This window comes from Ceratotherium simum, chromosome 29 (genome assembly GCF_057802395.1).
Source record: "Ceratotherium simum simum isolate JZ-2026a chromosome 29, ASM5780239v1, whole genome shotgun sequence".
Taxonomy (NCBI): domain Eukaryota; kingdom Metazoa; phylum Chordata; class Mammalia; order Perissodactyla; family Rhinocerotidae; genus Ceratotherium; species Ceratotherium simum.
The window spans coordinates 10,904,251-10,926,298 of record NC_141928.1 but is presented as its reverse complement, the minus strand read 5'-3'; the positions used below and the strand labels follow the sequence as shown (position 1 = coordinate 10,926,298).

Below are 22,048 nucleotides of genomic sequence, written 5' to 3'. Positions count from 1 at the left end.
TACCTCACCTTCCCATATTTAGGTGTCAACAAGTCTTGTATTTTCTACCTCCTAACATCTCTCAAATTTGTTGTGTTCTTTCCATTGCCACTGCAACATTTCTTGCCTGTCGACAGTTTCTTAGTCTCTCTTCATCTGGTTTCATCCCCACCTCTTCATCCTTTTCCTTACTGTCAGAGTTTACATTCTCAAATATAAATTTAATTATGTTAATCTCCTGCTTAAAACTCATTTCCCATCACCTACAGTGCAAAGTCCACGTTTCTTAACTCTGGCTTCTGTGTACCTTCTGTCTCTGTAGCCTTATCTCTCATTGTACGCTCTCCCCCTGGCTCCAGGCTCACTCTTTTTTTTTTTTTTTTTAAGATTTTATTTATTTATTTTCCCCCCAAAGCCCCAGTAGATAATTGTATGTCATAGCTGCACATCCTTCTAGTTGCTGTATGTGGGACGCGGCCTCAGCATGGCCGGAGAAGCGGTGCGTCGGTGCGCGCCCGGGATCCGAACCCGGGCCACCAGCAGTGGAGCGCGCACACTTAACCGCTAAGCCACGGGGCCGGCCCCAGCCTCACTCTTAACACACACAAACACACATGTCCCCAAACTGTAGCAAACCATGTGTAGTTCTCTAAATATACTGTGTGTTACGCACCTCTGTGCCTTTGCTTGGTTGGCTCCATCTATCTGGAATTCTGCTCCCACCCACCATCCTTGTTATGTCTGGCAAATACTTGTCTTTTAAGACTAGGTGCAGGTATCTGACTCCTCAATTATTCCTCCTCTTTTGTCCTTACTGTGCATTGTACAGTCTTCTAGTGTAATACCCAGAACATTTTTGGGCAGCCATTTGCTTGCATGTCTGCCTCATTCTAGTAGATTGGCAAGTCCTTGAGGGCACACACTGGGTTGTATCCTTTTTTTTTTTTTTTTTTTTTTAAAGATTTTATTTATTTATTTTATTTTTCCCCCCAAAGCCCCAGTAGATAGTTGTATGTCATAGCTGCACATCCTTCTAGTTGCTGCATGTGGGACTCGGCCTCAGGGCGGACGGAGAAGTGGTGCCTTGATGTGCACCCGGGATCCGAACCCGGGCCACCAGCATTGCAGAGCGCGCACTTAACCACCAAGCCACAGGGCCGGCCCAGGGTTGTATCCTTTTTTATATCCCCAGTACCTAATATGTTGCTTGTACCCTGTACAAAATAAATGTAGATATTGTGTTCACATTTTGTGGATGAAAAAAACAATATCAGAGAATATGAATTTTGTGCCCAAAGTAACAGAACTAATTAATGAAGCATACAGATCTTTGAGTTCATTTCAGTACTGTTTTCATTAACTATGATACTTCTCATTATTACAACCATTTGTTCAATGATTCTGTTCTTTTTTTTTTTTTTTTTTTTTAAAGATTTTATTTATTCATTTTTTTCCCCCCAAAGCCCCAGCAGATAGTTGTATGTCATAGGTTCACATCCTTCTAGTTGCTGTACGTGGGACTCGGCCTCGCGCTGGACAGAGAAGTGGTGCCTTGGGGCGCGCCCGGGATCCGAACCCGGGCCGCCAGCATCAGAGCGCGCGCACTTAACCGCTAAGCCACGGAGCCGGCCCAATGATTCTGTTCTTAGTTTATAGACTTACAGCCCCCTAGAGGATGTTGGAGTTCCCACATGGAAGTCTACAAAGTCATATACTGTATGCGTTTTCTGTAGACTGAGTTAATAAAATTATATATGTATATGTATGTTATGTAACCAATTTCTTTTGAATGTACACAGATACTGTTGGGATTAATTTAATAGCAAATCATCTTGGTGAAGTAAACATACTTATATCTTTTGAGAGGAAACCAATATGAGGGCCTTAATGATACAAGAGATTTGGCATAACAGCTTTGCATAGTTTGCTAGGGAATTGATAAGGTACAAGAAAGTGTTTTTTGAAAGCAGTTAAATTCAGGTTAGGTGGTAATACCTGAAATTTTCCTAGTTATCAGTAGTTCATTAAAATAAAAGTAAGTTTAAAAATTTCTGAAATAATACCTAACTAAAAGTTGTTAAATGTATTTCTTTAAATAAGGTAGTTTTAAATATATTTCCAGCTGCTGCCATCATGTGTAATTCTGTTTTTTTTTTTTGTCTTAGCACCAAAATACTTATTTCATATAAATGTTTTCATTGGCTCTCTAAACATATTGAGAGTTTTGTGATCTAGGTTGTCATCTCTTTTAGAATCTGAATTCACACAAATTGTATTTTATCAATTCCAAATAGATCCATTAAGGTCATTTATGAATCTGAGTGGCTGGGACAACTTTTTTTCCCCAGCTTTTTGACATATAACGTTGCGAGGGTTAAGGCATATAATATGATGATTTGATACATGTATATATTGCAAAATCTTTACCACAGTAAGATTAGTTAGCACATCCTTCACCCTACATAATTACCATTTTCTTGTTGATCTTGTTGTTATGGTGAGAACATTAAAGCTCTACTCTCACAGCAACTTTCAAGTGTACAATCATAAGGTTTAATTCTTTTTGTGTGTGTGAGGAAGATCAGCCCTGAGCTAACATCCAATGCTGATCCCCCTCTTTTTTTTGCTGAGGAAGATTGGCCCTGAGCTAACATCCGTGCCCATCTTCCTCTGCTTTATATGGAACACTGCCACAGCATGGTGTGACCAACAGTGCGTTGGTCCACGCCCGGGATCTGAACCCATGAACCCCTGGCCACCGAAGCAGAGCACGAGCACCCAACCACTTGCACCACCAGGCTGGGCCCTGTACAATCATAAGATTTAATTCTTAAAGAGAAGTATTTTTCTAACTTAATGAGGGTCTGCTGTCTGGACACAATGTTGTATTTTGTTATCTGGGCCGCAGGCACTTCTGTTGTTGATGTGAAACATGTGTGATCTGGCAGGCATTCTGGGTTCAAGAGTACAGCTTAAATAATAATGCTTTAAAATATGTGTGCTATTTGTATCAGTTTGTTTAGCTACTAGATAAATGAGAATTGTGTGATTTCATTCACTCATTTAGCAAATATTTATTCAACTCCTGCTGTGAACCAGGCCCTCTCCTCAGCTCTGAAATTCCACTGTGAGTGAACAGAACAGACGATCTTAGCTCTGGTGGTCCTTAACTTTTAATGGGGGAGCCATACGCCAAGCATGATGAACAAGCAAGTAGGTGTCTGTAATATAATGCTAGATAGGGGCAAGTGCTTTAAAAAAGGCCAGAAGAGGGAATAGGAAGTGATGTTGTCTGTTTTAGGGAGAGTAGTCTGAGAAGGCCTTTCTGAATAGACATTTGAGCAGAGAGACCTGAATGAAGTAAAGGCATTAGCCTTGTAAAGATATCTGGAGGAATCGCCTTCCAGACAGAGGGATCAGCAAATGCAGAGACTTGGAGGAAGGGACGTGCTTGGCCTGTTCAAGCAAGAAGGCCAGTGTATCTGGAGCTGTGTGAGCAAGGGCAGAATGGTAGGAGATAAGGTTGGAGAAGTAGCCAGGTGTGGATCATGGAGGACCTTGGAATTTCATTCTAAGTGTAAAATAAGCCTTTGGACGATTTCTGGTAGGGGAATAAAGTGATCTGACTTAAGTTTAAAGGATCTGCTAGGCTGTGTAGAGAACAGACTCTAGTAGTACAAGAAAGGAAACAGGGAGATCAGTTAGGACTTGGTGGTTATAGACCTTCAGGTGAGAGATAATGATGGAGGAGATGAGAAGTAGTCAGATTTGAGATGTATTTTGAAGATAGAGTCAACAGGATATGTTGATTGATTGCGGTGTGAAGAGAGCAGTGGAGGAAACTCCAGTGTTAATAAATAGACGCTGGACTGGGAGGCTATACACAAGATTTTTACAGTGGCTATCTCTGAGCAGTGGTCTTACTAGGAGCTTTTCTTTTTATCTTTTTGCTTATCTGTATTAACCAGTTTTTCTTGACTGAACCTGTAGTGCTTCTATAATAAAAAATATATAGATTATTGTAAAATTAGACTTAACCATGTTACTAAACGTAGCCTAATTCTCAAAGTGTTCTCCTATCCCTTTTGTTTTTGGAAAACAATTTAAGTGACATAAAATTTTTTAATTTGTCTCTTTACTCTTAGCCTTTGTACCCTTTTCCACATTTGAAGATGGTGAAGCTAGATATTCATACCCTGGCCCATCACCTTAAGCAGGAACGCTTATATGTAAACTCAGAGAAACAGCTCATTCAGAGGCTCAATGCAGATGTACTTAAGACAGCTGAAAAGTTGTATCGTACAGCATGGATTGCTAAGCAACAGAGAATTAATTTGGATCGGCTTATCATAACCAGGTAAAGAAAAGGTTTTGAGGTCTTAAATTTTATGAACCACTATAATTCTGTGCCAGCTGTAAATAAGTGAATCTATTTCCAGCAAAGTGTGTGGTTTGAGATAGTTTAAATCAACATCAAGATGAGTCTGTGCTTATTTTATTGATTAACTTAAGCATTAATATTTTATTCCACAGCAATTAATTTTATATCTTTGTATATATAATTTTTATTGTTATAGAGAAAAATTGTCGTATTCTACTTTTCTCCTAATATTTAATATATACATTTCTAAGTTTTACTATTGTATATCTACTTTTCAGTTTTAGAAACCTCAATTTTCACTGTATTAATACCTCATTGTTCCAAGAAGCAGTTTTTAACTCTAGGAATAGTGGTGTGATGTCTATCGTTGAGAAAAGAAGCCAGACACAGAAGAGTACATACTGTGTGATTCTGTTTATATGAAGTTCAGAAAGAGGCAAGCCTAATCTTTGATGATAGAAATCAGAATAATGGTTACTTCTTGATACTTTTCGTTGAACCTGATTTAATATGAGGAATTTATCCTTCTTTGCACTTTTTGGTTTTGTCTTTCTTTACACACTCAGATGCTGGTGGTCTAAAAGATTTTAGCGTCGGAATGACCTCATTGCTGGCACCGTAATCAACTCACATTTCCGTGTTTCAGTATAATGTATGTGTTATATTTTTGTTGTTAATTTTATTATTTTGCTTGTTTGCTTATTTTTTTAGTGCTGAAGCTTCTCCTGCTGAATGTTGCCAACATGCCAAGATTTTGGAAGATACGCAGTTTGTTGATGGATATAAGCAATTGGGGTTTCAGGAGACTGCTTATGGAGAATTCTTGAGTCGATTAAGGGAAAATCCTCGTCTTATTGCCTCCTCTCTGGTTGCTGGAGAGAAACTTAATCAGGAGAACACACAAAGTGTTATTTACACAGTTTTTACCTCCCTCTATGGCAACTGCATTATGCAAGAAGATGAAAGCTACCTCCTTCAGGTTTTGAGATACTTGATTGAATTTGAACTTAAAGAAAGTGACAACCCCAGGCGACTTTTGAGGAGAGGAACTTGTGCCTTCAGCATCTTATTTAAACTTTTTTCTGAAGGACTGTTTTCTGCCAAACTTTTCCTCACAGCTACTTTACATGAGCCAATCATGCAACTGCTTGTTGAAGATGAAGATCACCTGGAAACAGATCCAAACAAGCTAATTGAGAGGTTCTCCCCATCTCAACAGGAAAAACTCTTTGGAGAGAAAGGCTCAGATAGATTCAGGCAAAAGGTTCAAGAGATGGTGGATTCCAATGAGGCCAAACTGGTGGCTTTGGTGAACAAATTTATTGGTTATCTCAAACAGAACACGTATTGCTTTCCACATAGTTTGAGGTGGATTGTGTCACAGATGTACAAAACCCTCTCCTGTGTAGATAGACTGGAAATTGGGGAGGTCAGGGCGATGTGTACTGATCTCCTACTGGCTTACTTCATTTGTCCTGCAGTTGTCAATCCAGAGCAGTATGGAATAATTTCTGATGCTCCTATTAATGAGGTGGCAAGATTTAATCTGATGCAGGTATGCTTTGGTATTATTATTAATGTGGCATTCAGTTTAAAATCAGTTGATTGGGTACTGGGGGTGGGAACAGAAAATATGATGACAATATTCGTATATTCTTATCATTCCTCTTCCTCAAACTGTCCTAAATATTTGTTTCTTAAGAAATAAAGGCAGGGCCAGCCCCGTGGCTTAGCAGTTAAGTGCGCACGCTCCGCTGCTGGAGGCCCGGGTTCGGATCCCGGGCACGCACCGACGACCGCTTCTCCGGACATGCTGAGGCTGCGTCCCACATGCGGCAACTAGAACGCTGTGCAACTATGACATACAACTATCTACTGGGGCTATGGGGGAAAAAAATAAATAAATAAAAATTAAAAAAAAAAAAAAGAAAGGCAGTCGTATTGGGATTTTAAAATATTGTAGTCATAAAATATTTTGTGTTGGTTTTTAAATGGAGTTTTTAAATCAACTATACACCTGGATGTATAGTTGATTAGATTTTCTAGAACAAGTCCACCATTCCTTTTCTGTAATTTCAAAATCCAGAATTATTAAAAACTGAGAGTATCTTTTATACTTCATTTGGTAGCAAAACCTAACCTGAACTCTAACATAAGGCTGTTTATAATTGTTGTTCCATTTAGTGCTAATGAATACTCATATTTTGCTGCAGAAATATTAATGTGTATGATTATAGAATGCCACCCTACATATTGGACATGTTACATATATGCACTAACCAGACTTTCTAAAATCTCCAAATTTTGAAATCTGAAACTCTTCTGGAGCTAAGAGTTTCAGAAAGAGGATTTTTGGATCTATATAAGCACTTTTTTTTTCCTAATCATCTGAACTACTGAAATTATGTTATTTCTTAAGAGAATCTTTTAATCATATCTTATCCCACAGAAGTACTGTGAAGAAGAGACTGGGTTTATTTTGAATAGCATATATCTTTGGGTGATTTATTTTTATTTTTATTTTTTTTGTGAGGAGGACTAGCCCTGAGCTAACATCTGATGCCAATCCTCCCCTTTTTTCTTGAGGAAGATGGGCCCTGAGCTACCAACCGTGGCCATCTTCCTCTACTTTATATGGGATGCCGCCACAGCATGGCTTAGCAAGAGATGCGTCGGTGCGTGCCCAGGATCCGAACCTGCGAACCCCGGGCCGCCGCATCTGAGCGCCTGCACTTAACCGCTTGCACCACCGGGCCGGCCCCAGGGTGATGTTTTTTTTAAATGATACACTTTTTGTCATGATCAGTTCTATGACATTGGGTTGTTTAGCAATTAACTTTATAGAAATCCCTGAAATAAAATTTTAAATTTTTTATCATCTGTGAGAGACTAAATTTATTCTTATGATAATGTAGTTGTAGTTTTTATTTTTGTCATTCCAATAGAGATTGAATCATATGTTCAAAAGGAGGATTGTCTCAGATATTTAGAAGGTGGTGCTATATGATGTTAGCTTTCAGCAGAGTGTCTTTAAAGAGAGTGAATTGGGGCCGGTCCGGTGGCGCAAGCGGTTAAGTGCGCGTGCTCCACTGCGACAGCCCAGGGTTTGCTGGTTCGGATCCTGGGCGCACACCGATGTACCGCTTGGCAAGCCATGCTGTGGCGGCGTCCCATATAAAGTGGAGGAAGATGGGTATGGATGTTAGCCCAGGGCCAGTCTTCCTCAGTGAAAAGAGGAGGATTGGCAGATGTTAGCTCAGGGCCAATCTTCCTCGCAAAAAAAATAAAAATAAAAAATAAAGAGAATGAATTAACAGTTCACTTTTGGCAGTAAGGAACTCGCTTTGTGAATTAGCATTTATTTTCCAAACAGCTTATGCTGAATAGGAATTGTTTGCTTTTAAATCTAGAAAAAAAAATACTCTACCTTGGGTACTTAGTGAACTATACAGGGAAAAGTACTTAATATTAACTTGAAATAGTTTGAGTTAGCTTTTAGAAATTAATTTTAAAATTTCTAAACACATGAAAAGTACAATATCAGAAACAAAGCTATTGTACTTTTATTTCCTAACGTTGATAGAAGATGTATTAAAGAGAAATTAAAGCAAAATTTTCTACTTATTCTCTATAACTCTTAATCTAAATATAGTAAAATTTATAGACTGACATAGACAAGATACACGTTTTATTTGGGACCCTATTTTGTATGCCTGGTCAGATGGTGTGAATATTATTATGAAAGAGGTTTTTAGACTGGAAGGGGAGAGCTCTCATAGAGAGGGGTCTGAGTGTCTATAGCCTGTGTCTCCGACCACTGCTTTGGGTTGCAGGTTGGCCGCCTGTTACAGCAGTTAGCAATGACTGGCTCTGAAGAGGGAGATCCCCGGACAAAGAGCAGCCTTGGAAAATTTGACAAAGTAAGAATGAACACTATGTTGTATGAAATACTGTTTATAGAAAATTCTACCAAAGTATTAGCGAACTTAACTATTCTCTTTATCAAATCTTGTCCTTTGGTGATGTATAAATTAAATATTCTTTTAATTATCGTTGGTATAGCTCTAGAGGATCCAGTGTTGGATCAGCAGCATTTAAAGGAAGATGTCACTAAAGATTACTAATTCTCACTTGTAGAAGTGCTGAGGAGATGCCATTGTAATAAAACCAAAGAGCTATTAAGATTATTTTATTTTAAAACAGTTTAAAGAAATTGTCACTAAATCAAGTCAGCAATAATTGTATATAACTTTAAGTGTATTTCGTAAGTTAATATCTATGGCATTGTTTGGTTAGTTTAATTAAATAAAACTTTAATCATGTTTGAGTGGGCTGTACATTCAATCTAGGTTAAAATTCAAAGTTTATACAGTGAAATTTCCCTTCCACCTCTGATCTCTAGCCTTCACTTCCTCCCCAAAAGGTTCTTAATGTTATCAATCTTTTGTGTATCCTTCAAGAGGTCTGTATCTATACAGGCAAATGCCTGTATATGTTTTCCTAATCACCCCATCCCTCCCTTTTCACAAATGGTAGGATAGTATGCGCTGTTCTGCGTTATATTTGTTTCATTTACCAGAATAGCTTAGAGATTATCCTGTATCAGTTCATAAAGAGTTTAATTTTTATAAATGTTGGGTTTAATATAATTTTCAAGAAGAAAAACTTTTGCATGATTGTCCACCTTAATCAGAAATTTTGTTCCCTTGTTTTAAAGCGGAAGTATTTCACTTGATCTTCTTCTGTTTCAACAGAGCTGTGTTGCTGCTTTCCTTGATGTTGTGATTGGGGGCCGGGCCGTGGAGACTCCGCCAATGTCCTCCGTTAATCTTCTGGAAGGGTTGAGCAGAACTGTGGTTTATATAACCTACAGTCAGCTTATTACTCTGGTAATGGCTTTATTCTTTAATAGGATTTTCTCAGAAGTCATTTATCTAAGCACAGGCAGAGTCATAGATGAGTACATTGTGTGAGAAATATATATTGTGTTTGAAAAATTGATTTCACTAGTGAACGTCCTTTTACTTTTGCCAGGTGAATTTTATGAAGAGTGTGATGTCTGGAGATCAACTGAGAGAAGACAGAATGGCTCTTGACAATTTATTGGCAAACCTACCCCAGGCAAGGCCAGGAAAAAGCAGCAGTTTGGAAATGACTCCCTACAATACTCCTCAGCTGTCTCCAGCAACCACTCCAGCAAATAAAAAGAATCGACTGCCTATAGGTAAAGAGGCTTTCTCATATTAGGGCTTTCCCTTAAATTTAATATTCCTTTGTTAGCCTTTGTTATTGCTCAGTGTTTTGGAATATAGTTTTAAATAATTTGGAAAAGTGTTTCTCTTCATGTTTACTGATAGTAATTCAGTTTTTAAAAAAAATCACACCAGATTAATTCAGGTTTATCAGTAGGCCTTAGCTTTATCTAGACATACTTTTCGTAATTAATTGAAATCATGCCAGCTACAATATACTTTGTTTATATTGTAGTGTCTTTTCTTGGAAAATTTTAGAAGTGTCATTTGTTATAAGTAGTCATTATTTGAATTATGTAGGCCTGTCCTTTCTACAAAGTTCTAAATAATTTAATAAAATATTATTTTAGAAGTTTCTATCAGTGAAGTTGAAAATACAGTTACTGTTTTTCCCTTATGTTATTATTAATACTCACTCTTTTATCAACTAAGCTATCTTTGTTTTATAGAAGTTCCATTTTATTTTGTTTATTCGTTTAAGAATTAGGTTTAATTAAGCTTTATTCACTTAGCAAACCTCTATTATCTATATATATATATACAAAAAAATTAATTGAGTATATACCGTGTACCAGATACTAGGTAAGCACTTCATAAGTGTTGTTTCATTTAATCTATGCAAAATAGTAGGTGTAATCACTATCCTGCCAGTGGGGCACTGTGTTAGATGCTGGAGATACAAAGACCATTAGGACATGCCCTTACTCTCAATTAGTTGCTGATTGTCTAGTTGGGGAGAACAAGAAGAGACCAGTAACCTTCAGCCCACTAAGTGTCTGGTGGAGATAAGCTTAGAGGGTTATGGAGACACCTAACCTAGCCCCGGGTAGTGATGGTATCAGGAGAAGATCCTGGAACAGGTGAAGCCTGCACTCTCTTGAAGGATGAATGAGAGTTAGACAAAGTAAACAAGACAGGGAAAGAAAATTTAGGCCAAGGGCACAGAGCATTTTAGGGCCAGTTTTTTTTCTTTCTTTCTTTCTTTTTTTTTTGGCTGAGGAAGATTCGCCCTGAGCTAACATCTGTTGCCAACCTTCTTCTTTTTCCTTGAGGAAGATTCACCCTTAACTAACATCTCTGCCAGTCTTCTCCTATTTTGTATGTGCGTCGCCGCCACAGCATGGCTGCTGACGAGTGCTGTAGGTCCATGCCTGGAAACCGAACCCAGGCCGCCAACGCTGAGCATGCTGAACCTAACACTAGGCCGTGGGGCCAGTGGGGCCAATTTTTTAATGATAATAAGGAGCTCCATAATAATTGATGAACATGAATAGGTATTATATTTTACAAATTGGAAGAATGAGATTTCATTTTTAAATTTCCATGAGCTGATTTGCTAAGAACTGTCAGTTTCTTAAAATTAATCTGCTTTACATTTAACATAATATGCAATAATATGATCAACAGGAATGTGGCATCATATTCTTCGGGTCTTTGTTTTTTATCATCCCAAAATGTCAATCTTCAGAATTAAAAATAGAAAAAAAATGAAGTTTGACACTCAGTGATTTTTTAATATTATAGGCTATCTGCACTTTGTTAACATGAAGAAAGAAATGATTTTTGATAAATCAGAGATTTTTTCTCCATTATTCACTCCTGTACTTTAGTTCTTTCATTTCTTGTCATCCAGAAGTGTCATTAAATATGAGTATAATGTAAAGTAAATTTCAAGTGTTTCCCAGTATTATTTTGTATGTGACCTGGTCGTGAATTTGTTTCATATTTTTAAAAATATGTCCATTATTCAGAGGGTTGATTTTCTTTCTGTTTAATGCTTTCGCAACCCAGGACAACAGTTAGCAGCCATCACTGCCTGGGATTCCTCAGCCACCAATTTTACTGCTCATATTACTCTAGTAACCCCATTTGGTGGGTAATAGGCTGTTCTTCCTCTTCTTACATAACTTTTATTTAAGAAATAGTCTATAAAAGTGTGCTCCATGTGCATGTTGCTTTTGCTTTATGTAAATTGCTACATAATTTTGATTACTTGCCTTTTTATAAATTATAAAGTTTGTTACTTAAGATTCATGTAGTTATTCATAAAGTTGAATTCAAGTTGATAGTTCAGTAGAAAATACTGATGGTCAGCAAATAAAGGTGTGAGCGAATCTGTTTAAGACTTTTGGAAATTGATGTGTGCTCTGAATTTTGAAAGTAAGAGTGATTAATGAGCAGATCTACAGAATTGTGGAGAGAAGATGATTGTTTATATTTCTGTCTTCAGGTAGGTTAGCTTTCACTCAGAGTGAAGCTGGAAGACTTTTGTTACTATGGAGTGTTTTTGTTTTATGTCTATACTTTTGATTATTTTGCACTGAAAGAGAATTTCTATTTAGTATTCTGGTTGTATTGAATCTTATTGCCCTCTGGAAGACAGTTGAAACTTGTCACAGAAGACTAGAACTCATTGAGAAATTGTCACAAACTATCTAAATCTTTCAGTGTCCAAAAGTTCTTGTAAGATCTATAGGATGAATTATTTTAGAAAAAAGTATCACTTGTTTACTTATAGGTAGGGAGAAAACACCCCAAAATAATTAGATCCTTTATTTGTTTAGAATGTTTCCATTAAGCAGGAAGGAAATCTCTCCTGCATCTTTGGAAAGAGGTTAATACATTTCAGGAAAAACAATGTATTTTCAAAAACTGATTCTGATTTTATCATCAGTTGCCTAATTAGGGTATATTACTTTATATGGGTATCAGATTTCTATATGAAATTTTCTAATGCTTATAAGTTATTAGTATGGGAGACCTGTGGCAGTTAAATCACCTTACAGAAATGATTCAGCTATTCAACTATTCAACAGAAATAGTTGAAGACATCTTGGAAAGATAAGAAATAAGGTAATGCTTTCCTTGTCCCCCCAAGTCTTAAATTGATTGGGATGTGTGTGCTGTTCTGCAGGTGTGATCATCTGTGTGTCACTCCCTGTCAGGTGGACATGCATCATTGTTTCTGATGATCAGTTTTGAGAGAGAATGTGTATTAGTCATCAGCAGAGTAACTGGGAGGATAGAGGTTTTTCTTTTCTTACTCATACTCTCCCCACTCTTTTTTTGTGCATGTGCAAATGTTCTACATTAATATAAAATATATTTATTGTGCCATTTTCTTCATTTTATCTTTTTATCTAAATTATCTTATTTGAAATTTTTTTATTAGCAACTCGGAGCAGAAGCCGCACCAATGTGCTAATGGACTTACATATGGACCATGAAGGATCATCTCAAGAAACCATCCAGGAGGTACAGCCAGAAGAGGTGTTGGTCATTTCCTTAGGGACGGGTCCCCAGCTTACTCCAGGGATGATGTCAGAAAATGAGGTACGAATGTATTGTTACATTTAACCTATAGCCATCAATGTTAAGAAATTTAGATTTTTTTTCTTCCACTTAATGGTCACTTGCTTCTATAAATCAGTATGCATTTAATGAATATTTTTCATTATCTTCAGTGGGCCTACCATAACACACCATCAAATGCTAAACTCACTGTGAACGGTTCTGAAGGCTCTTCACATTAATATATCTATGGCACTGTAGTTGGTGACCAAGTCCACACCAAAAGGAATTTTCCCAAGAGTAGTAGAAGAGATAGGAAGCCAGGAAATTGCAGTATGGAAATGAAGAAGATTTTTCTAGTGATCTGTAGCAAATGCTTTATGTTTCCTTTCTTTCTAATGATATACTAGTAGTATTCCTGCTTTAAAGAGCCAAACAATGTTTAGAAATATTTTTTATTCTTTGGCCAGTTAGGAAGAGATGGAAGAGAAAACTAAGAAGGTAAAATATTTTGAAGAAATGGGGTTGGGGGTATGGGAATCACCTTTAAGATATTTGTAAACAGAAAGGCTTGGGACAGAGGCAAAAGGAAAGAAGAAATCTTGACTCTAAAGATAGGAGCCTCTTCTCATAGATTGTGACCTCCTGAAAAAGAAGCAGCATCTTAACATTCAACAGTTCTGCAAGAAAGCCTATTCCTGGCCTGGGAAGAAGGGACCAGTTATAGTGGGTGATAAAGTGATGATGGTGTGTAAAGCTGTGTTTGGGACTGTGGCGTGACTCGTAAGAAAGAGGACTGTCAAACTCTAAAACATTGTCCCTCCACAAAGACATAAAAATGAATATACTGGCAAAAACGGTCAGAATCAACTTTTTAGGAACTCTGGAATGTAATAAAAAACTTAAAACACCAGAGAAATGCTTATCCCTCTTACCTTCTGCCAATCTCCAGCTCAATGGCAGCCTTGAAGACAGCAGCCTGCATCTCTGTGCAGGGAAATATCTTCCTTGTGGTATGATCCTTTTGTTTTCTGTTAACTCATTCCGCTCTCTAGGCCTTTAGATGGATTTTTCCTGAAGGTTCGTTGCACATCACTCACTATGATGAGTTTGAAAGGTCCAAGTTATCTTAAAAATACAAAATGTAAAATTTTTATGTCTGCATTTAATTTCAAGCAAATAGGAAAAGAAATTCTACTTTTTTTTTTTTTTTTTTGTGAGGAAGCTCGGCCCTGAGCTAACATCTGCCATTCCTCCTCTTTTTGCTGAGGAAGACCGGCCCTGGGCTAACATCCATGCCCATCCTCCTCCACTTTATATGGGATGCCGCCACAGCATGGCTTGACAAGTGGTGCATCGGTGCACACCCGGGATCCGAACCAGCGAACCCCAGGCCGCCGCGCTGCGCACTTAACTGCTTGCGCCACGGGGCCGGCCCCAGAAATTCTACTTTTAAGTGAACTTTTGAAAGCATCACATGAGTAAATATGTAGAGCCATTAAAACTTTAATTTACTCATTTAATTTACTCAAATACAGGGTCAAAGCAGTACCTAAAGGAGTTTGTTTTTTCTTTTTTCTTTCTAAGTGAGGATACTGTTTTCCCTTGATATTCCAGCAACAGCTTAGGAACTCAGCAGCTGTGAGTTCAAGTTCCACGTGTGCTTAAAACATGCTGTGTGACTTCCAGCAAAGCACTCTATTCTTTGTGAAGTTGGAGATAAACATACAAAGCTGATTTATGAGGCTTGTGGGGAATGAGAAGTAAATATGTTATCTGGAAATTGTCTAACAAATAGAAAACATTGTAAAAAGGCCATCAGCTCCAAGCTAGATATGGCTGTGAAGTCACACTTCTGCTTATGGTATAGACTTTTGTGGTTGTGTATATGGTGATTAAGTGGAGGTTCAAACTAAACAGGTTAAATTATGTTACCTGCAAGATAATTTGTTTACGTGTTTTCTTCCTGTTGAATTTGTTTATTAATTTCTGAAAAAATGTACTGCAAGTTTAATATGTCATTTTACCTTGCCAAATGCTTTATGTACATCTATTTAATCCTCAGTGACTCCATGGCGTACATGCTGTTACTATCACCATTTTATAGATGAAGAAACTGAGGCTTAGGGAGCTTAAATAACTTATCCAAGGTTACAGAGTTGGCCAATGGCAGAACCAGAAGGACTGACCTATTGACTCCAAAGCCTTCTGATTCCTACAGTCCTAACCACACTGCTCATCTGATGTCTGATTGTCTGTTCAATCTTGGACACTGGTAGGGTGAAGGAAAGGCATAGGTTGAGTGCTTTTAACTGATATACTTTCTTTCTTTTTTTTTTTTTATAATTTTATTTGTTTATTTTTTCCCCCAAAGCCCCAGTAGATAGTTGTATGCCATAGCTGCACATCCTTCCAGTCGCTGTACGTGGGACACGGCCTCAGCATGGCCGTAGAAGCGGCGTGCCGGTACGCACCCGGGATCCGAACCCGGGTCACCAGCAGTGGAGCGCGCGCACTTAACCGCCAAGCCACGGGGCTGGCCCCTAACTGATATACTTTCATTCCAGGGGTACTTAAAAGCTTGATGAGAACCTTGTAAATGGGTTTTTAGTTAAAAATGATAATTTAAGATTAAGAAGAATTTAGATATGCATTTGCTGTGGTTTGTTTTCGTATCAGTAATTTTTCAGTCGTGATAAACCAATGGCATTTTATTTTTCAGGTCCTAAACATGCAACTTTCAGATGGAGGACAAGGAGATGTCCCTGTCGATGAAAACAAACTCCACGGTAAACCTGATAAAACCTTGCGCTTTTCCCTCTGCAGTGATAATCTGGAAGGAATATCTGAAGGTGAAGGGTTACTTCATTCAAGGAGTTGTGTGATTCAAGTAATATTTTGTTTTGTGTTCTTTAAAGGAGCCTTATAAATTATAATTATACCGTCTGTGCCACTCACTGAGGAGAGTAATGGAGTTTTCCTCTAACGATCTTGAACAGTTGGCTGTAAAGATTGTCTCTTGAATAAAATTAAGATTGCAAGAGACCTTTGGTCATATAAAATGGAGAAGATATAAGTCTTCGTTGAGATTTGAGTAATACCAAGTTTTGTTTCTCTAGTATTAATATATACCAAAGCTTATAGAGCTCCTTTAGAGGGATATAATGCATGTCTAAATGGAATAAAATGGACTGACTATTATCTCCAGATGTTGTATATACTTTTAATGTTCTGTATTTCTTTATTCACACACTCACACCTTTATGAAGCAGAGAGATACAGTGGAAATAGGAATAAAAAAGAAAATTAAAAGCCAAGACTGTGAAGGGAGAATATGTCATTCCGTGTACTAGGACAACTTTTTAATGAAAAAAGTGCAAATTTACTAACGTTTTAAAATAAACATAAAGTGTAGTAACTTTTCCTTTTTTCTAACTTCAAAACATAAGTAATGTATGTTCATTCTAGACAATGCAGGAAAGAAATCCAATCATCTGTAATCGTACCATTTTATAATAACTGTTAACATTTTGTTTTATTTGTAGCAAAATTAGGTTTATACTGTTTTGTAACCTTTTTTTGTTTAACAACATAACAATAACATTTCCCTTTGTAATTTAACATTCTGAAATAACATGGTTTTTAAGGGGTGTTATCTTTAACTTCAAATGGGCATATTGTAATTTATTTAAACATTCTTCTATGATTAGAAGATGTAGATTGCATCCACTTTTCAGACATCTTTAGAAGCCCTGCAACAAGCAACCTTAGATGAATTTTTGATTAGTTCCTTAGGATAAATTCCTAGACTCAGAATTGCTGGCTTAAAGGGCATGTATATTTTTAAGGTATAAATGTAGTATTAAAAGTACTTTAATTAGTCTTTAGTCTTTTATCAAGGCGTGAAAAATTGCATGGTGCCTCATGACTGTTTTAAAAAGCTCACTCAGGGCCGGCCCTGTGGCTTGGTGGTTAAGTGCGCGCGCTGCAATGCTGGTGGCCCGGGTTCGGATCCCGGGTGCGCAGCGAGGCACCACTTCTCCGTCCATCCTGAGGCCGAGTCCCACATACAGCAACTAGAAGGATGTGCAGCTATGACATACAACTATCTACTGGGGCTTTGGGGGGAAAAAAAAAAATAAAATAAATAAAATCTTTAAAAAGCTCACTCACAGTATCAACACTTCTCTAGGTCCTTCAAATCGCTCCAATTCAGTATCCTCTCTAGACCTGGAAGGAGAGTCTGTGTCAGAACTTGGAGCAGGACCTTCTGGGAGTAATGGAGTTGAAGCTCTACAGCTCTTAGAACATGAACAAGGTAAAGTGAGGTTGAACACAGTTGCTAAAGTAGCAAAGAATTTACCTGGTTGCAAGATGAACAGTGTGTTTCCATGTAAGCTGGCTGTACTCAGTAAGAGAATAAATTTTAGTTGATTGTATAATGACCATTAAGCTTGCATTTATTCATAGTTCCTTTAGTTCTTAAAAATGTGTGTAGTTGGTAAGTGAATTGTTTAGGCTTAAATTACATAGAATAATTTAAATGAATTGCTTAAATTCTGTAATATTTGGTATTTTAATTCTGTAATATTAAAATTTTAAGGGCTACAAAGATAAATACTCAGGGCTCAAGTCACTTAGAATAGGAAGAGAATGGTACACAAATGATTAAAAGTATCATAAAAGTGCTTTGGCAGTTCTGAGTGAGAGATACATAGGTTGAAAGTGTAGGGAAAAGCTTATCAGAAGAAAATACTAGCCTTAAAGCCTGGCTGTCATTGCATTGGCAGAAACTGGAGATAGGTCATTCTTGATGGAGGAATAGTATAAGCAAGTCAGAGAGGTGGGAAGCCATAGCACTTATTCAGGAACAAGTGGGGGAATAGTGTGAGGCAAGGATAGAAAAGTGGATCGGTCCCTGTTGTGCTTTAGGAAGATTAATTTGAAAAAGTTCTTTGGATTTGTTTATTTAAAGATCACTGGTGGCCCTCAAGGGAGTGTTGAGGGTAGATACCCTCAACTGGGTTTGAGGCAATGATTCTTAGACTTTAGCATGCATGAAAATTATCTGGGGAGGTTTTTTTTTTTAAAAAAGCCATTTTCCATGTCTCATTTCTAGAAATCCTGGTTCAGTCCATTTTTAGAAAGGAAAAGAGTATTGCTAGTTGGGGTATGTGTGGCTTGAATAAAAGTAATACTGTATTTTACTGGATCAGTTTGTCATTGTATCAGTTAGGATTAAATTTTCTGCAAATAACAGAAACCTAAGGTAATATTAGCTTAAGACAGAAGTTGAAAGAATATCACTTCTTTAACAAGCCTTCTAGGTGATTCTGATGTAGGTGGTTGGCAGTCTACACTTCATGAACACTTGGTTGAGAAGTGAATTTTGGTTATAAACCAATATTACCGCAATAAAAAAATAAATTAATAAAAAAGTGAATTGAGGTAAATTGCAGACTGTTTCTCATTGGTCAAGGGAAGAGGAAACTCTAGAATTGGGAGGATGTATCCAAGTTAAGTGAAAAAAATTTCATTTAGTATGGGTTTATCAGTTAAATTATTGCCACAATAATGCTACATAACAAATCACCCCAAAACTTAGTGACTTAAAACAATAAACATTTATTTTTGCTCTCAAGTCTATGGGTCACTGGGTGCTTCTTCTGATTCGCACTGGGCTCATTCATGTGTCTGTGGTCACCAGTGGTTGAGTAAGGAGCGCTGCTAATCTTAGTTGGGGGTCAGTTGGTCAGGCGGCAGTTGGCTGGTCTAGGATGACCTTCCCTTTGTTGCATGTGGTCCCTCATCCTCTAGTAGGCTGACTTAAACTTGTTCTCATGGGAGAAGCAAGGGTTGAGAGAGCAGAAGTTAATGAGGTCGGGGCTGGCCCTGTGGCTTAGCGGTTAAGTGCTTGCACTCTGCTGCTGGCTGCCCAGGTTCGGATCCCGGGCGTGCACCGACGCACCACTTCTCCGGCCATGCTGAGGCCGTGTCCCACATACAGCAACTAGAAGGACGTGCAGCTATGACGTACAACTATCTACTGGGGCTTTGGGGGAAAAAAATTAAAAAAAAAAAAAAAGAAGAAGTTAATGAGGTCGCTTGAGGCCTAGCCTTCCAGCTGGCACACTTCCCCCTTATCATTTTGGCCGAAGCCAGTAACAAGGCCTGTGCAAGTTTAAAGAGAGGGGAATATAATCCCAATTCTTGATCAAAGTCACACTGCAGAGGATGTAAACACAGGGTGACAGTTGATTGCATCCATGGCCCTAGGTAATCTACTAGAAGGGGGAGTACATATGCTGAGCTCAGTTCTGAGAGGGAAGGAATAAATTGTGAGGGAATAATTCAGTGTTTTGGCACTATGTGCTCAGTGTTTTGGTACTGTGCTTCAAGTTCAAGACAGTTCTTTAAAGTTGGTTAAAAAATAAAAGTAGTACTACCATTTTTTAAGTGCTTTATTTTGTCTTTGATAGCTACAACACAAGATAATCTTGACGATAAGCTAAGGAAGTTTGAAATTCGTGACATGATGGGACTGACAGATGATAGGGATATATCAGAAACAGTGAGTGAGACCTGGAGTACAGATGTCTTAGGAAGTGACTTTGACCCCAACATTGATGAAGATCGCTTGCAAGAAATTGCAGGTAAATGCTATTTAATGTCTCTGGAAGATGGCTGTTTAGTTATTCATATCTACTCACCCTTCATGGGAGGAAACTGCAGTGGTCTGACAAGCATGGTGTGTATGTTAGCATCGACTAGGAAACTGAGATAACTGTGTGTAACAAGGCATTTGTGTATTTTTTTTCTCTACTTAAATATAGATAGCATTTTCCCTGTCTACATTTAACTCCTCCCCTTTCCCGCAAGAAAAAGAAAAATGAATCTGTCGAATTACATTCTCGCCAGTCTTGTTTGCAGGGCGTAGTATATATAGATATGTTCTTAGTCTATAATTAGGATATTCTTCTTTTGAGACTAAGCAGCTTAAGATGAAAGTTCTTACAGATTATAGCCATAAAATCTTTATGAATAATATCAACACTGAGATTCTCTAAAAATTGAATTTACTTCTGGAGGATTAATTCAGTTCCAAAGAGGAACCAGTCTTTTTTTTCTTTTTTTTTTATGTCAAGTTTATCGAGGTACAGTTTATATACGTTAAAATCCATCCTTTTTGGGATACTGTTCTATGAGTTCTCAAAGATTCGTATGGTCTTATAACCACCATCTTCATTTTCTTTTTAAATCATGAAACATTCAAACCAATACGAGAGAGAATAGTATAATGAGCTCCGTGTACCCATCCTTCAGCTTCAGCAATTATACGTACGCACAGAGCCAGTTTTATTTCATCTCTTCTCCCAGCTCCACCCTTTTATCTCCGCCCCCCCGTGATGTTTAGGCAAGTTCCAGACATTATTTTATTTGTAATTATTTCATGACGTATCTTTTAAAGGTAACTTTTACCAGTAACCTTTTTCCAAAAGATTTTCCATGCGCTGAAGTAGAATTGTTCCTTTATTGGGTTTGATCAGAAGTAGTGGAGCATTCTGAACTTTAGTATTTTTAACACAGGTATACAAGAATGTTTAATCTGCTCTATTTGTATTTTTAAGTAGTGTAAATAGATTTCTTAATTGGTTTTTTATTACTTTGTTCCAGATGCCAAAGTAGTATTTTTCCTGGCAGTAAGCTGTGTTTGAGCAGTAAGCTGTATTTGCAGTTGAATGAGTGCTACAGAGGAGATGTGTATTTTCCTGCAAATATATTTTATTGCTCTGAATATGTGGCTAACGTGCCAGAAGAAAACATATTTGGCCAGTATAACTTTCTGTGGTTAAGTGTCTCTGTTAGAGTGTTTTTAATCCCTGTAGGAGTATAGATTTTAGAAAGATATTAGAGACACACGTAAAATTTGCTGAAAAACCAAGGTGAAAGCCAATTGAAATGACTTGACCTAGTGATGTGTGTTTTCTCTATGGCAAATCCGAGGTGAATGGGAAGAAACTGGTGAAAGGGAGCTTGTGCCATTATGATCAAAGTGGGAAATTTGTATTTTTAGTGGTGTTATTGATTAAAATTACTCTTCCCTTGGCTTCTTTCTTGTGGGTAGCGTAAAAAGGTTTTGTCAGCTTAGTGTCTGGCCTTTCTTCTTCATCACTGCTCCTTTCCATCAGGATCTTTGTTAACCCTGTGCTTCTCGCTGGTTATACAGGTGCAGCAGCAGAAAACATGTTAGGCAGTTTACTGTGCCTGCCAGGGTCAGGGTCAGTGCTTCTCGACCCCTGCACTGGTTCTACCATCTCAGAGACAACAAGCGAAGCTTGGAGTGTAGAGGTATTGCCAAGTGACTCAGGTTAGTATGCTGTCATTGTTTGCTTTTGATTTGCACAGAAGTTTTAAATGTAAGGTGTCCAAATTTCTCTATGATGTACATTTTGTCAAATATCCATTTGACAAGGGCAAAGCAATCACACTGCTAGGAATTTCAAATGGAAAATGAGTTTTGGGCATTTTCTGTCCATCAAGAAAAAAATGCAGTGTTGGATGGTGTGGGCCAAGATGGCAGGTGCTTTCTGACTCTGTGTTCTGTTATTTTGGAAGCAGTTGTTAGTAACTCATCAGGGTTCTGTGTGGGATATTCACTATCTCCTGAGATGGATATCTCCCACTAACTCATCGCAAAATAGGAATAGCAATGCAGCTTGAACCCTGAATAGTTGGGTACCTGGTAAAGCATGTTTAGATTTATCCCAGGGGAGAACTTGACCCTTTAAAAGGTACCTGATGTATTTTTGAAATGCATTGGGATTGAGACTCTGGAGTCCTGAGAATTATTTTGTGCAGGATTATTATAAATGTACATAAAGTGTTTTGTACTTTCTCTTTTATTATGTATTGCATTTCTACTTTTTTTTTCTGATTTCATAATCAGATAAATCTTTGCCTTCAACTAAATGTCAACTACCAGAATGCAAAGATAAGTAACTATATGTCTGAATTACATTTTATCTGATCTACTTGGCTCAAGAATAATTAAGTGATCCCAATATGTGTTTTACAATGTTAAAGCATTCAGACATGCTAACCTTTACATAAGGAGACAGTAAGATTAGCTCACTATCTATTGAGC

The 22,048-nt window shown here is 37.7% G+C and overlaps 1 protein-coding gene across 6 annotated transcripts in view; it reads left to right on the top strand.

The window, feature by feature from the left end:
• GAPVD1 (GTPase activating protein and VPS9 domains 1) overlaps positions 1-22,048 on the top strand; it is a 62,469-nt gene that overhangs the window by 13,166 nt on the left and 27,255 nt on the right. For 3 of the 6 annotated variants that reach the window (XM_014782147.2, XM_014782143.2, XM_087419091.1), the window contains 10 exons: positions 4,125-4,336; positions 5,072-5,915; positions 8,194-8,280; positions 9,115-9,249; positions 9,395-9,584; positions 12,785-12,945; positions 15,626-15,755; positions 17,096-17,221; positions 19,383-19,556; positions 21,131-21,271. In XM_014782147.2, the coding sequence (XP_014637633.1) occupies positions 4,152-4,336; positions 5,072-5,915; positions 8,194-8,280; positions 9,115-9,249; positions 9,395-9,584; positions 12,785-12,945; positions 15,626-15,755; positions 17,096-17,221; positions 19,383-19,556; positions 21,131-21,271 (2,173 nt within the window). In that variant the 5' untranslated portion in view covers positions 4,125-4,151. Of the gene's footprint in view, positions 1-4,124; positions 4,337-5,071; positions 5,916-8,193; positions 8,281-9,114; positions 9,250-9,394; positions 9,585-11,403; positions 11,485-12,784; positions 12,946-15,625; positions 15,756-17,095; positions 17,222-19,382; positions 19,557-21,130; positions 21,272-22,048 lie in introns of all 6 variants that reach the window. The other 3 variants (XM_014782149.2, XM_014782146.2, XM_087419092.1) reach the window with 2 other exon arrangements.